General features: G+C 44.4%; 1 protein-coding gene across 4 annotated transcripts in view; it reads right to left on the minus strand.

Moving 5' to 3' along the window:
* Nucleotides 1-16,935, minus strand: part of LOC115114460 (catenin delta-2-like) — a 155,983-nt gene that overhangs the window by 5,135 nt on the left and 133,913 nt on the right. For 2 of the 4 annotated variants that reach the window (XM_065013443.1, XM_065013445.1), the window contains exons 12-18: nt 15,052-15,265; nt 11,654-11,837; nt 6,627-6,744; nt 4,725-4,910; nt 3,371-3,559; nt 2,862-3,012; nt 837-1,068 (exon numbers count right to left, since the gene is read on the minus strand). In XM_065013443.1, coding sequence (XP_064869515.1) covers nt 837-1,068; nt 2,862-3,012; nt 3,371-3,559; nt 4,725-4,910; nt 6,627-6,744; nt 11,654-11,837; nt 15,052-15,265 — 1,274 coding nt within the window. The remainder of the gene's footprint in view (nt 1-836; nt 1,069-2,861; nt 3,013-3,370; nt 3,560-4,724; nt 4,911-6,626; nt 6,745-11,653; nt 11,838-15,051; nt 15,266-16,935) is intronic. The other 2 variants (XM_065013444.1, XM_065013446.1) reach the window with 1 other exon arrangement.

Genomic DNA, 16,935 nt, shown 5'->3' on the forward strand with positions numbered 1-16,935 from the left:
TTAAAAAACACTAATTCAATAACAACTAAAATCTAAGCCAACATTAAATGGAAACAAGGTCATTCTGCACTTCAGCACCATAGTCATTCTTGCAACAAAAAAAGAAACGAGAAAAATTGGAATGGATAAACGCAATTAGCAGAGACAAAATCCAATGAGTTTTGCATCAGAGGCCCCTCTCTCTCACACAGCACCCATCCTCTCCTCTATCTCAGCACAGCAACTCCACAAGCCACAAATGTCAGCGCTACAGGTGATTCAATTCACACCAGAGATATGGAATAATCATCAAGTTATTACATCATAGCACTGCAGATACTGTATAGCAACACTTCTCTTCTCTCAAGACTCAAAGAGTGTTTTGTAATTTCTTCTCAATGGGGCAATGCATTCTTACAGTTGTCCAGAGTCCCTAATCCTTGGCAACGTTGAGTAAGTGCATCACAGGACTATGAGGAGAGATAGCCAATTACAATACCCAATTACCTTGCTAATTGCAAACTAAAAGGTCCTAAGGGAGAACTGTTTTCATAAAATCCCAAAACAGAAAACCCACAATTAGCTACATTTAAAAGGCATGTCTTTACACTGGTGAGTTATAGGGAAAACATCAGAAAAACATCTACTAAAATACATTCAGAGGGAAACTAACAGAACAGTGCTTATGCCCGATCAGCAATTACATTCATTTACATTAGGGTTGAAGGTTAGGGTGAACAGAGTCTGTCTTGACAGTGGGATAACATGTTATATAAAGTAGCTGGCCAGCACGCATGCAGCATTTGGTTCCAGGTTAGAAGATGAGAGTGAACAAAGTATGACTTCTGGACACCTACTTGTCTCCTTTGCTCCTGGCGATACCGATGAGTTTCTCGATGCCTCCAGCGTCACGCAGAGCCTTGGTGTTCTCCATGTTCTTAGTGATGACCTCGTGCAGGGCACAGCAGATAGCCGTGATGGTGTCGTCTGACATGGTCTTCCCAATAGCACCGGCAGCAGTCCCACCACTGCTGTTGTTGTTGTTGCCCCCGGGCAAACGGTGGACCAAGTCTCTCATTGCGTACTTGCCTGTTGTGGAGAGAAAGAGACCTCATGGTTAAGTTCTACTGTACATGAACATTTAAATCTATGTGCTACCATTTAGGAAACAGATTATGAAAACCATGGGTGCAGAAAAACAATATTCTTCGATTTGATTTGAAATAAATATGGCAAACATGCTTTCCAAAAAGCAATGTTCTGTTTGTGACCAAAATACTTTGCAAGTCACAACAGCAATATAGGGGAAAGGGTAACAAATGGTCAAGATATCAGAAACGGATAAAGACACACAGTATTTACTAAACTTCACATGATATGACTGCTGTAATCAAACAGTAGTGGCTTACTGGCTGGTCTATGACCCCTTGTCTAACCTTGTCACCACTCTATGGACACTCGGGAGGAGAGCCTTCAAGATCAGAGATGTGCACAAGCCCCTTGTCCTATAGAGGCTACGTCCCCAATGAGCACTGAATGACTGAGCTAAAGTGGCCCTCTTGACTTGACAGGAGAACCATAAATACTGCACTTGACACTGAGGCATCTCACTTGAATCATTTTAAGAAGACAGTGCTCTAAAAACATTGGATATACTGTCGATAATAATGATGTTTCAGCATTTACAGTAGTACAGTACACCTATGGGGCTTTAGTCACAGACAAGAGATCATAAAATACTAGAAAAGACTAGATAGGAATAGAGAGAAGGATAGAATAAGAGAGAGAGAGAGAGTGGAAGGAACGATGGGTATCAGCATATGCGAAAGGCAGGAGAGAGAGAGAGAGAGAGAGAGAAGAAATTCAGAGCATGGTGCTTTTAATAATTCACAATACGGCCTCAAACTCCCTGCCTGACATTCACAGCTATATGATGAGGCTTTAATACATTGTCTGGTCAATGGGTCTTTTTTAAGATCCCGCTCAGCACTCCTACAAGACTGTAGGCCTGAGGACACTACATTTGCAGCTGGGATGGAAATGTCAATCCCCTCACGTTTAAAAGAAAGGCCTGGGAATGGGAACGACAGGGACGGTCTAGCCCTGCCAGGGCACAGTCACTATGCTGCGATTCATAGTAAAAGCATTAACAACTACAACAGATGTGTGTAATGTAGATAAACAAAGAAACAGACAATCCTTTGGAGCACATTCCATGATATTCAAATATAATATGCCCATTTTAGCAGCTATGACGTCAGAAAAAAATGTAATATGACAATTATTTTTAAGAAGCATCCCTCAATAAAATACTCTTCTAAACTAAAGCTATTAAAACTACAGTAAAAATCCCACCAAGTATACCCAATCATTGCTTTACAAAGTTCTTAGATGTGTCATATATAGCCAGACATAACATTGGTTTAACATGACTTAAGCATGTAAACAGATACTTGTGGGTTACTCTATTCTATCCACAGAGTAGGACGGCTGAAGGCCTGCGGCTCTACGACATGATGCACACGTCTACTTAACACAGAGCACCAGCCTGAGACGGCAAGAGCAGTTGCTATGGAGATGGAAGTTCCAACAGAAAACCAAGTTTATCAGAGAGATCAATAGTCTTTTAGTGCTGTTATGAGGAGAATTTCACCCATGTGAACACAGTCCACAAAGAGAGCTCTGCACACCCATCTCAGCAGAGAAAGATGCTTGTATAGCTGGCTGCAGAGAAATGCATGGATATTAGCATATGCACACACGCGCACTCACGAGCGCGCACACACACACACATACTTGTGCACCAAACACACAGCAAACACACACAGAGAAAAAAACATTTGAATGTTTTCGAATACTGAATAACTGACAGCCGAACTAACCGATGAGGTCTTTGTTTCTGACGTCTAAGGCCATGTTTCTTAAAGCTGTGGCCACGGCACACACCACCCTGTCGTTGTCAATCCTCAGCAGCTCCACCAGGATGGGCAGACCCTTCTCTTTCCTCACTGCCGCACGGATATACACAGACCACTGGAGAGAAGTGGAGACAGAGAGGTCTGATTCACACATGTTTATGTTCTATGCTATCAGTCAGAGTAGGATGACTATCTTATAGGACCTGGTATCTCTTTCTCAACTAACATTACAATAAGGGAACAGACCAATGACTTAGACCATATCTATCTGTAAGAGTTATGGCATCTTGGCAACGGCAGTTGGACAGCTCTGAGGAGGCCACAGCTTACTGTAGTGCTCCAGCTTTCTTGACTAATACAGTGAGTTAACAGTCACCAATTAGCTCTCTGGTTCAGGAAGTTCATTTACATGACAGTGTGAACAGTTAAATGACTGCCGTTGAGCAGCTCTAAGGAGGGAGACCATAGCTTACTGTACTGTGCTGTACCTTCCAGCTGCCTGCAGCCAGGTTCTGCAGGGCACCAGCCGCCCCCTCCAGGGTGTCTGGGTTGGAGCACTCCGACAGGAGAGTGAGGTAGGGTTTGACAATGGTGGGGTGCCACAGCATCTGAATGCCTTTGGGCGGGTCAGCAGAGTCCGGGAAGGGCCCCACACCATCCCACTGGGTGACACAGGATGGTGGAATGTTACTACTGGCCAATACTACAGGCATAATACGGGACATCAAACTGTTTGGCAACACTACTTAGTGCCACTGAAAATTGCTTAGTTATCACAAAACAGTGAAAAGGTGGAAACATTGAATATGGTTGAGACTTGAGTGACAAGTGAATTGCTTTTTGAAATATGAACTTATAGGATAAATATAATTAAGAATGAAGTAGTTAGTTAAAATCTCTGGGGCATATCTCACATACAAAAGCATCACCACCAAGCCAACCACATGAGCATCTAATGTATGCCAGAGTAGATGAGTTGTACAGTTAATAGCATAATCCAACTCAGATGATAATCAAATCTTGGCTTTTGCCTGGTTATTGTCCCAGACATGGCAGAGAAAACCATGACAAATCTCTCCTCTTCACATTATATTTATGTTATTTAGCAGACACTCTTATCCAGAGTGACTTACAATTAGTGTATTCTTCTTACGATAGCTAGGTGAGACAACATATCTACAAAAGTACATTTTCCCTCAAAGTATTAATCAGCAAAGTCAGTGCTAGAAGGAAAGGTAAATGCCATTTTTTTTAATGAAGGGCGTGTCAGGGGTGCCGTGAGATAGAGATACTGAAGATATATACTCTTCAAAGGTTTCAGACGTTTTCGGAAGATGGGCAGGGACTTTTGACTTTAGGGAAAAGCTTGTTCCACCATTGGTGTGCCAGGACAAAGAAGAGCTTTGACTAGGCTGAGTGGGAGCTGACTTCCTGTACTGGTAGAAGGGCCAAGAGACCAGAGGTGGCGGAACAGAGTGCTCGGGTTGGGATGTAGGGTTTGAACATAGCCGGAAGGTAAGGAGGGGCAGTTCCCCTTGCTGCTCCGTAGGCAAGCACCAGGGTCTTGAAGATGATACGAGCTTCGACTGGAAGCCAGTGGACTGTGCGGAGGAGCGGGATGATCTTAGGAAGGTTGAACAACAGGCGGGCTGCGGCATTCTCTTCAAGCCCCTCTTTCAGAACTAAACCCAGTAAATGAGTAATTACCCATAAGATAGACCCCCCTCCCTAGCCAGCTTCCAGCACCACTGCTCTAACACGCTGGCTAATTGCTAACAGCTGCAGTTGAGATGTAGAGAGGAGAGGATAGAAAGGAGATGAGCCCACCTGATCATGGGTCTTCTTTTTCTTCTTCTTCTTCCCCCAGCAACCTGAGCTCTCAGAATCCTTGCCGTTGGCATCGCCACAAAGCAATCCGTCAAGCTCATCCGTGCCTATCTGCTGTCCCTGAGATGTCTCTGCAGCTAGTCGATATGAGAGGTTCCTCAAAATGCACACACAGTTTTCAATGGTCTGCAAGGACAAAAGAGGGAGATGATGAGAGATGAAGGGAAGGAGTGGGTGAAAGGAGAGAGGGGGAGACGAACAGAGAGAGAGAGAGAGAGACAGAAAGAGAGAGAGGAAGATAAATAGAGAGCAGTATTTCAATTTGAGGAGTGCCATGAGATGCTTTGCTTGTCGGCCTTGTAGCGAACAAAGTAAAGTTGTGACTTTATTTCCTCCAATGTGAGCGGACAGGATGTTTTAGGGATGCTATAAACTGGGGCAAATGCATGAGTTGCTTTCAAATAGACAGAGCATGCAATGCAATAGACCATGACTGCATTTGATACAACACACACAGACCTTGTTACTAAATATTGCCTACTGTATGTTACACTGTTGACAGTCTATTATTTCATGACATCTTCCACAGCGAAATAGAGCAGATGCCAACCCTTCAATGGAACAATTAACAGAATTAAAGTATGGCTCTTTATCCAGTCTAGAAAGGCAATTCAATTGGAACATTAATTGACCAGTCTGTTAAATGCAATTGGTACAGTAAAGTCAGGTGCATCTCTTTCAGATGAATGACTAACTCCTTGTACTCGTTAGATTGCTGTGCTGGATCCAGGCCAGAACAGTACTGTAGTGACAATCCCATTGTAGTAAGCAGTGAGGCATTCAACACCATAGTGGGGGACTCTGATCTTGTAAAGAATTTTCAGTGGGATTAGGGCTGCCAGATCGCCTTCAAACTGGTTGGCAGAAAGTAGTCCAGACATAACAAAGGCCCTCGGAAATCAAACAAAATAGGCTTTACGGTACCATAACCTACTGCACATAGTTATGAGTGTGGTAGAGAGGACAGATATGGAAGGCATTTCAACAGGGAAGAACAGTTTGTCATGGTTACTGCTTGACATCAGAAAAATGTAGATGGGCTGCGCATCGCTCGAGGTTATCATGTACTGTATGTGTAACCGGTGTGAAATGGCTAGCTTGTTAGCGTTGGTGCGCGCTAATAGTGTTTCAATCGGGTGACATCACTCGCTCTGAGATCAATGCTTCCTAGTACCTAGTCCATTTTCTCTCAGATTCACAAGGTCTTCTACAAGCCATAAACAGGTGAACTTGAACCACATTGTCTGACATTGACAGTGTGTCAATTTCTCCATGCATGACCTGTGATTGAATCCTTCCAATAGTTGAACACTGACTAGTACTTATAGAGGATCAAATCTTAACATAATATACATAGGCTTTGTTTCAATTATACTAAATAATGCATTTCAAAGCAGGATAAAAACACTAGCTCCATAGACTTTGAGGCATTCATTCGCAGGAAATTGGACATCTGGTATGAGCTTTTGGGAAATGACCAGTGTAATCAGAGCTGTTGATGATCTGTGCTAGCGTCTAGCGTCTAGCCTGACTGCACTGTACTGTAGATCATCACCAATACCAGGAAGTCAGCGCCCCCTATCTCTCCATGCAGAGCACCAGCAAGGACAGGATAGGTGTTGAGCAGCTAAATCATGAATAAAGAAGGCCATTTACAGGGGATGATGAGGTGGAGAGAGCCAGGGAGGCAACCTTGACAACACACTGATCCAGATCCACAACATGGGACGTTCGTGTGTGTGTGTGTGCTGTAATGATGGGCAGCCCCTGTCTGTGATTCCCTCAGCGTCATGTTAAAGGGTCTGCTTTATGAAAGGAGATGAGAGGAACACAAAGTCAAACCTTGCTATCGATCTCGCTGCTGCCCAAGGCGGTCTGGATCACGTAGAGCAGAGCGTCGGTAAGGCCCTCGCACTCCCTCATCCTCCTGCGAGCCTCCTCCCCCGCAGAGCTCACATTCCTGCAACAACAGCCAGTCAGACATTTCTCTTCAGCATTGTATCACTGTCATATTGTACAGTCATATTGTAGTTAACCATCATCATGATTTTTCAGTTGAATTTCAGGACTAAATATTGTACTTCTTCAGTGCTTGCCATCATAGTTGGTTGAATATAGGATAACTAAATAATGTTAAAGATGTATAGTTTGACACCATGACAAGCCTGGCCCATCATGTACCCACTCTGGGTGCATCCCAAATGGCACCCTATTCCCTATACACTGAGTGAACAAAACATTAGGAAAACTTGCTCTTTCATTACATTTACATTTACATTTAAGTAATTTAGCAGACGCTCTTATCCAGAGCGACTTACAAATTGGTGCTTTCACCTTATGACATCCAGTGGAACAGCCACTTTACAATAGTGCATCTAGGTCTTTTAAGGGGGGAGAAGAATTACTTTATCCTATCCTAGGTATTCCTTAAAGAGGTGGGGTTTCAGGTGTCTCCAGAAGGTGGTGATTGACTCCGCTGTCCTGGCGTCGTGAGGGAGTTTGTTCCACCATTGGGGGGCCAGAGCAGCGAACAGTTTTGACTGGGCTGAGCGGGAACTGTACTTCCTCAGTGGTAGGGAGGCGAGCAGGCCAGAGGTGGATGAACGCAGTGCCCTTGTTTGGGTGTAGGGCCTGATCAGAGCCTGGAGGTACTGAGGTGCCGTTCCCCTCACAGCTCCGTAGGCAAGCACCATGGTCTTGTAGCGGATGCGAGCTTCAACTGGAAGCCAGTGGAGAGAGCGGAGGAGCGGGGTGACGTGAGAGAACTTGGGAAGGTTGAACACCAGACGGGCTGCGGTGTTCTGGATGAGTTGTAGGGGTTTAATGGCACAGGCAGGGAGCCCAGCCAACAGCGAGTTGCAGTAATCCAGACGGGAGATGACAAGTGCCTGGATTAGGACCTGCGCCGCTTCCTGTGTGAGGCAGGGTCGTACTCTGCGGATGTTGTAGAGCATGAACCTACAGGAACGGGCCACCGCCTTGATGTTAGTTGAGAACGACAGGGTGTTGTCCAGGATCACGCCAAGGTTCTTAGCGCTCTGGGAGGAGGACACGATGGAGATGTCAACCGTTGTCAACCGAGTTGTCAACTTTCAATGACATAGACTGACCAGATGAATCCAGGTAAAAGCTATGATCCCGGCAGGTAGCCTGGTAGGCAGGGGCATTGGGCCAGTAACCAAAAGGTTGCTGGATTGAATCCTCGAGCTGACAAGGTAAAAATCGATCATTCTGCCCTGAGCAAGGCATTTAACCCACTGTTCCCCGGGTGCCATGTATGTCGATTAAGGCAGCCCCTGCACCTCTCTGATTCAGAGGGGTTGGGTTAAATGCCAAAGACTTGTTTCAGTTGAATGCATTCAGTTGTACAACTGACTAGGTATCCCCTAATCAATGTCACCTGTTAAATCCACTTTAATCAGTGTAGATGAAGGGGAGGAGATGGGTTAAAGAAGGCTTTTTAAGCATTTTGTGTATGCGTGCCATTTCAGAGGGTGAATGGGCAAGACAAAATATTGAAGTGCCTTTGAAAGGGGTATGGTAGTAGGTGCCAGACGCACCGGTTTGAGTGTGTTAAAACCTGCAACACTACTGGGTTTTTCACACTCAACAGTTTCCTGTGTGTATCAAGAATGGTCTACCACCCAAAGGACATCCATCCAACTTGACACAACTGTGGGAAGCATTGGAGTCAACATGGGCCAGCATCCCTGTGGAATGCTTTCGACACCTTGTAGAGTCCCTGCCCCGACGAATTGAGTCTGTTCTGAGGGCAAAAGGGAAATATTAGCAAGATTTCCTAATGTTTTGGACACTCAGAGTTTATTTTTATTTAACTCTTATTTTACCAGGTAAGTTGACTGAGAACACATTCTCATTTACAGCAACAACCTGGGTAATAGTTACAGGGGATGAACAAGCCATTTGTAAACTGGGGATGATTAGGTGACCGTGATGGTTTGAGGGCAAGATTGGGAATTTAGCCAGGACACCAGGGTTAACACACCTACTCTTACAATAAGTGCCATGAGATCTTTAGCGAACACAGAGAGTCAGGACACCTGTTTAACGTCCCACCTGAAAGACGGCAACCCTACACAGGGCAATGTCCCCAATCACTGCCCTGGGGCATTTGGATATTTGTTTTTAGACCAGAGGAAAGGGTGCCTCCTACTGGCCCTCCAACACCACTTCCAGCAGCATGTGGTCTCCCATCCAGGACCAACACCGCTTAGCTTCAGAAGCAAACCAGCAGTGGGATGCAGGGTGGTATGCAGCTGACTGTAGGGTATAGTGCACTACATCCTGTCTCCTCTCCGCTGCCCTTTAAATGTCAGGTCATTAAAAGTCTGTAATGGTGCAGCCAGCCTGGTCTTATAACAGGCCTTTGTATGGACAACATGGCCTATCTGTGTCTCCTGTTAGAGGTTTGGCCCAATTGATAGGGAGATTATTCTGCCATACCAAGAAAAAGAGCAGTAACTGCACATTTGGTCAAAATTAGTTACTGACATTTTTGATACATTAAATACATGCTTATCATGTGGACAAATATCCTGCCTCCACTGTGTTGAGAAAATTGGGCTCATGTTTGCAGTAACTGAAAAGAGTTGCAGTGAAACCAGGGACAAAAGCAGTAACTGCCATCACTCACATCAGTTACTGCCTTTTACCTTGGTTTCACTGATCTTTGGGCTGCAGTGTCTACGGTTTACCTTGGCATTATTTATTGTCCTTTGCTGATACAAGTATCAAACTATATGACACTGACAGCCACATACAAATACATTTATGAACACAAGTTGTGTGTATTAAAATAAAATAAATCATAATGTATTCCAGTGGGTGTACCAAGCAAGAAGGCACTAACTGCCGTCTAGGGTCACAGGTCATGTCAGAAGTCAGGGTTAATATGAATAAAAAACTGCCTCATGTTAAGACAACAGATAACCACATTTCTAGTGATCTGCCTACAACTCATTTGGCTGGACAATTTAAAAACTATAAAACCATTTTTCTCAGTTCCACACTATGAGCAGTTAGGGCTCTTTTGCTTGGTAGGTCAGTATGGATGGCCTGTTTGTGACTCCGTCGGCACCTCCAGAACTGTGTAATGGGCCTGATAAACAAAGCAGATCATGGATCAATCTACCGGATCAGTATCTGTTCTGGAGGTGCTCTTTCTAGGTCAGTGATGAGTGACTTGACTGTATAAGTGAGAGACGGGCTCTGGTTAGATAGAGACAGGGTCCATTATCAGGTAGTTCCTAAAACACAGCAGTCACTGCCCACTGACCACCCCAGAGTGATACAAACAAGGAAACATGGAGCATCTTCAATAGGCTTGTTGACTCTATTGTGCATTGACAATCTAACGGTAAGGGCTTGTTGACTTTATTGTGAGTCTGATCGATAGTGATAATTAGTATATTCTCTTGCTGTCAAGGTGGGCTATGGTCCTTTTGACACTCTTCCTCCCGTTAGACACCAGCTGATCCCTGGCAGAGAGGCACCCTGTGAAGAATGTCAGTCAGCTAGCGTGCTGCGTTCGCTGTTAGCCATGGTGATTCTGTTCTGAAGACAGCCAGCGTGAGTGTCACAGGATGAGAGACAGGTGTGTGATGAGGCGGCAGGTGGCGAGGCATCTTAGTCCTGCACATTACATATTCAATCAAAGCTCCTGTTCTGTTGTTCCTTAACGACCGATGAAATTAGCCTGCTGAGCTCAGGGATTTAATGTACAGTCATTCATACCTGACAGGCAGGCATTAAGACTCAGCACATTTCACTTACAGTGGGCTTCCTCCCACTCCACGCTGCTGCAGTGCTGATTGGATGTGTTGCAGAGAACTACCTGTCTGATGGCCAATGGGAACGGGGGGGCGTGCCCACAAAAGTCCACCTCCCTTTCATGAATCACTTCCTGCTTTGACAAGGTAATGTGTGGGCATATTAATGGTTTCAACTATTAGCAGATAATACCACTAAAGAGAAGCGGTGACATATTGCACAGAGAGGGTAATGCACTGTAGGTAGAATGAATAAACCCAAAATTAACAGACAAGCAATGTATTAGCTAAGATCTCATTATTCTCCCTCTTCACAGATGCTTCTCTTGCTGGTACGCAGGAGACGAGGGCCCAGATATAAAAGAGTAGAAACACTTGACACATAGCCAATTTTCTTCCGGTGCCAGCGCTATAATCAGAAAGTCTTTGACAATATTCCAGAATTATAGAATGCTTTAATGGAATCCTGCAGGGAGCAGAGCAGACAGTTTTAAGCCTCACAGAGTGCTGACATGGCGTTTTCACACAACATCCCTCATAGTGAAGGTAATTATGGGGAAGAAGCATGTTACATGGGCTCCCATAATCAGTCTGACACTTGTGGCATTCACTGTCTGTGATAAAACTTCCTTCATCAATAACCCTCATTCGTCAAGTCAATACTCACAATACGTAGAAAGCTTCATGAGTATACTCTGTTTGAAAGAGCAATGTGTTACATCCTGCATCACCAACACAAAGGAACTGGGTGCAGGCAAGCCAGGCAGGGACAAAGCAGGGAGACATTCACCTGAAAGAAGCCGACCGCTCTGAGTGAAAGCTACACCAAGAAGAGGAATAGTCTCCAGAAGACACCTTTACAACCCAGTGCATGTAACCTCAGGTTGACATACACTGTCATGACTTGTGACTTTTAACCTCTAACCCTGCCACTGTGCTGTCATTTCTGCTTTGCTTGCACTTTGGGGTCTTGGCTGGGTAAATGTAAAGAACCTTGTGACTACTGCTGATGTAAAAAGCTAGCAAACTTTATTAAATACATTTGATTGATTGACCCGAGGGTCCAGTAACAGTACTGACCTGAGGCAGCCGGTGGCGTTGCGGAGAACCTGGGAAGAGTGCAGGTGCAGTTTGCGGTCCTCCTGATGGGGCGAGGTGTCCCAGCCCGAGTGGGGGATGATGACAGCGTTGGTCAGCACGGCCAGGGCATCCTGGATAATGGGCATCTTCAGGGCATCACACGACGACAGGTTCCACAGCACACCTGAACAGAGAACATCAGATAGGACAGGACGTTGACGAACAGTGATTTAACGTGGGAGAATGGTCAGCTGTAGAGATCCCGGGAAGGGAATGGTGATATATTGTTGGATTTTTTGGGGGAACAAAAGTTGAATATACTTCCTCTGAAATTAAAATAAGGATCATGTTGGACCAAAACTGTTCAAAACATTAAAAAGAAAATGGAAAACTGTAAGGCTCTATAACTGTTTAATAACTTGTCACAAAACAGCATATTTCAACCCTATTTTTGAATTAGTGAGAGGTTGGCGTGATTGTGCAATAAACTGGGCACCTGGGGCTTCATAGATTTATCTATTTTTCCCAGTAATTTAATGTGCAAACCAGCCAACCTAAAAAAATGAAGGAATTTTCTCTCGCCTACCAATTACATTCAAAGCCAGCGGCTTTGGCACAGGCTGTATGAGTAAACCACAAAGAGACAGAGGGAGGAAGCGCTCTCTCTCTGCAGCTGGGCTCTCCTCTCTCTTTAACCACACTGACTACGACTTCAGTCTTCCTCCTCAAGCTGGGGTGCTTTACTAAACACTGAACAGGGGCAATACGTGTCCACAGATAGTATACCATCCCAATTTACATATGACTTAAAAAGACAACCGACTCGTGTGTCACTATAAATTACTTTCAGTAGGATGTGGTCGGAACATGGTGACTCTGCCATGGATGGTATTAAGAAGTGAGCAGAAGCTGTCAGCCAAAGATCGAGATACACACACAGCACAAGAGCTGGCCGGTTATCTACAAGAGGACAGAGGAAGAAGAGGAAGGAGGAGAGGGTCCTTCACTCTACAACCCTTCATACGCCATAAAAAAAAAAATATATATATATATATAAATAAATAAAGCAACACCTCACGGCACAAAGCCTCTCGCCCATGTGACCTACTTGTTGTGTGTACTGACATGTACTGACATGTACGTGTAACTGATAGATGCACACACACACACACACACACACACATATACTACATGTTCATGTTTTTAAATGTATGTAAATTGTAAACTCTTTTGTTCTGTAATGTATTTTTAGTTCTTGTGTCAGACCCCAGTAAGACTAGCTGTCGCCACCGGCGTCGGCTAATGGGGATCCTAATAAATCACATCAACAATCAAACCAGAGGGCACACACACACAGACACACACACACACTCAGAGCACTGATTGTAATGACCTTGACAGCTGGCCCAACACATTATAATTCTTGTTGACCTTCACCACATCATGTCCCTCCTAGGACACCGTAGCCGTAGCATTTATGATTGCAATTACCAGTGGTGAGGCCGTCAGTCACTCTTCACCCGTTCCTCTCACAACAACAATGTAATTACATAGATCTACTTTAGTCTTATCAGCCACGTTGGGATGTTTTCCTTGTGGTCTGCTCTGCTCTAAATAACTAGCTGCGTGGCTCATGATTAGCGGAGACAGTAATCTTGCAGAGAGCATTACTTTACCGCGCTCGGGGCAGCGCACAACATTTCTGTTTTTTTTTTAAATGAAAGAGCTGCTGCCTATAGCGGTGGCGGCGTTGGGCTCGGCCGATAATAACCGCCTATAACATCATCTTGTTCCAGTGGGGAAGAAAAGATGGATGTTTTATTTCGCTGGATAGAGGAAAGAGGTTAATTGCCTCAGCCTTACATCATCAGGGAGGCGGGGGGTGCGAGAGCATCATTTCGTGGGGAGAAAGCAGGTCGTCTGCAGAACTAAATTATCTCTATGGGGGGTAGTGTAAGTTGAGGGCACTGTGCAGGTTGTCAAGGTGACAGAAATGGCATTTTAGGAGCATGACGTTTTTATGTGGTTCAAGTGAGGCAGCCGCTATGTCGTGAGCCGACAGTGATTCAGTGCAGATGACATTCCAATCAAATCAGGTCAAATCAGCCACTCTTTACAATGAGTCACTGTGGTACCGAAACAAATGTGAAGAAATAAACTACATCCCAGCTCTGATGGGATAAGACATATAGATAGATGTCTGTACATCTATGTTTGTAGATGGCTGTACATTTCTACCATTCTCCTCCAACTACTACTACTTTTAAATGAACCTACTCCGATAACTCCTATCCCTCCATCCCTCCACTAGATTAGAATCATTTTTTACCTTGGCTGTGTAAGAGCAGCAACAGGGGTTTCTGTTCGACATCACATGGAGTCCAGGATACAATCTACATCTTTAATCTCAGAAGAAATTTGCGATTAAAAATAGTTGTATTTTTCGGAATAATCGTCTTTGGCTCCTCTACAATGCAAGGGGGGCTTCTTAGAACAGCGGGGGAAACAACAACCTTGTTTGGCTAACTGTGATGTCATAAACCACCGCTGCCACCGCTGCCACCGCATGCCTAAGAAGGGCACCCCTTGGCAGTTGGTGACACGGGGAAGGCTCAGGGAAGGCTAGGAGACAGAGAGAGACTGGTAAATGGTCCCGTTAATCCATGCCCAGTCACAGGAAGGGGAGAGGAAGCTCAGGCGGCCACTGTGACTGATTTAAACAGCCAGAAGAGAAGATGTGAAGAGGCAGAATTCCTCTGGGCCGGGAAAGGTTTTCTGCAGCCTGATTCATTTGTGACAGGAGGGACTGTGTTCCAAGCGTTGAATTGTTTTCTAATTTATATGGTAATCTCCGTTAAGACAGTATCAGCACAAATCATATATTTCCTAAGCATTTCCTGTTTTAAAAACCTCTCTACAAAATACATCATAAAAGGATGCAGCAGCATGCTCTCTCTAAACATGACTAGGGGATATAACCTCTGACTTCTTATTTCCTTTTTGGCAATGTTGACTTTTAGAACATCGTCATTTAATAGATATCGGTGGTGCCACACCCCAATGAAGTTTCACATCATATTGTATGTCATCATGCATTTTCTATCCAGTCATGTCATTTGTGGATATTCGTGTTTTCATATTCAGTGTTTAACTAGCTGACTTATATTGATGAGTCACTACTATGGATGTTGATGTGACACGTCCCTTTGGGATTCTTTGCCTCTACAGCCTACCGTAGTTCACCAGCCCCCAGTAACAGTGACAGTTAAACATTAGATAACACGCCCATACGCATCCAGGTATAATCATTTATAACTTGTTTTAAATACTTTTTATAATATATAGCAAGGCTATGTTATGTCTCTCTATGTTATATATTGTCAACAAACTCTGTTTACCTGTGAGCAACTCCCTAATCTCCATGTCTGTGGTCTTCCTCAGCAGGCGGACCAGGGCTGGGATCCCCCCACAGTTCTTCAGGGCGATCTTGTTGTCATCGTTGGCCTTGCCGTACACCAGGTTCCTCAGAGCTCCACAGGCGCTGCGGTGCACGTCGGTCATCCTGTGGTCTAGCAGATCCACCAGCAGCTGGATCCCTCCTTGTCTCCGGATCTGGTGAGAGGAACAGCGAGAGGAAGGATGTAAGTGGATCCACTGGATCAAAATGAAAAGATAGAGCAAGAGCAGTACAAATATACATGCACTAGTGTAGCTACTGTTCTTTACTTTTCAATTGTCTACAGCAAAAGTCATAGTTAGTCATAGTTTTCAGCATTGACAACAATATCCCTAAAGGCATCCCTATATAAATACTATTCTTCAATAAACTAGAGCCATGTCAAACACGTGGCTGCACACAGACAGAAAGGCCCAGGACACACTGTCACAGTGTTCTGCCATATTAGTGACAGAGTGACAGGATGACCTGGCAGAGTGTGTGTGTGTGTGTGTGTGTGTGTGTGTGTGTGTGTGTGTGTGTGTGTGTGTGTGTGTGTGTGTGTGTGTGTGTGTGTGTGTGTGAGAATGCGAGAGAGAGAGAGAGAGAGAGAGAGAGAGAGAGAGAGAGAGAGAGAGAGAGAGACACACACACACACAAGAGGACTGGTGCCAACAGCAGATGTGTGCTGCCAGGTCCAACAGAATGGATCAGCATTGCTGCTGTTTCTGTACCTCTCAACTTCCATTAAACACAGAGGAGAAACATGATTAAAAATCAGAGACCCTGTTCATCTGGGTGCTCTGCTTCAATTTACTGACAATTCATTTAGTGACAAGGTTTACCCCATCATGGCTTCTGTTATTACACTACACGTGCCATTTTATGGCTGACTCATAATCAGTCAAAGCACAAACAAAGAGGTGTTGGCAAAGGCGATAGACACTGGCTCACTAGATTGCAGGCTACATGCTATCATTATTCAGTACATGCTGTACGCACAGTTGAAGTCGGAAGATTACATACACTTAGGTTATACAGTTGAAGTTTACATACGCTTAGGTTGGAGTCATTAAAAGTTGTTTTTCTACCACTCCACACATTTCTTGTTAACAAACTATAGTTTTGGCAAGTCAGTTAGGACATCTACTTCGTGCATGACACAAGTAATTTTTCCAACAATTGTTTACAGACAGATTATTTCACTTATAATTCATTGTATCACAATTCCAGTGGGTCAGAAGTTTACATACATTCAGTTGACTGTGCCTTTAAACAGCTTGGAAAATTACAGAAAATGATGTCATGGCTTTAGAAGCTTCTGTTAGGCTAATTGACATAATTTGAGTCAATTGGAGGTGTACCTGCGGATGTATTTCAAGGCCTACCTTCAAACTCTGTGCCTCTTGGCTTGACATCATGGGAAAATTTAAATAAATCAGCCAAGACCTAAGAAAAATAATTATAGACCTCCACAAGTCTGGTTCATTCTTGGGTGCAATTTCCAAACGCCTGAAGATACCACGTTCATCTGTACCAACAATAGTGCGCAAGTATATACACCATGGGACCACACAGCCGTCATACCGCTCAGGAAGGAGACGCATTCTGTCTCCTAGAGATGAATGTACTTTGTTGCGAAGACAAATCAATCCCAGAACAACAGCAAAGGACCCTGTGAAGATGCTGATATAACCTGAAAGGCCGCTCAGCAAGGAAGAAGCCACTGCTCCAAATAAAATCCCCACAAAAAAGCCAGACTACGGTTTGCAACTGCATGGGAACAAAGATGGGGACAAAGATCGTACTTTTTTGAGAAATGTCCTCTGGTCGGATGAAACAAAAA

This window comes from Oncorhynchus nerka, linkage group LG9b (assembly GCF_034236695.1).
Source record: "Oncorhynchus nerka isolate Pitt River linkage group LG9b, Oner_Uvic_2.0, whole genome shotgun sequence".
Classification (NCBI taxonomy): domain Eukaryota; kingdom Metazoa; phylum Chordata; class Actinopteri; order Salmoniformes; family Salmonidae; genus Oncorhynchus; species Oncorhynchus nerka.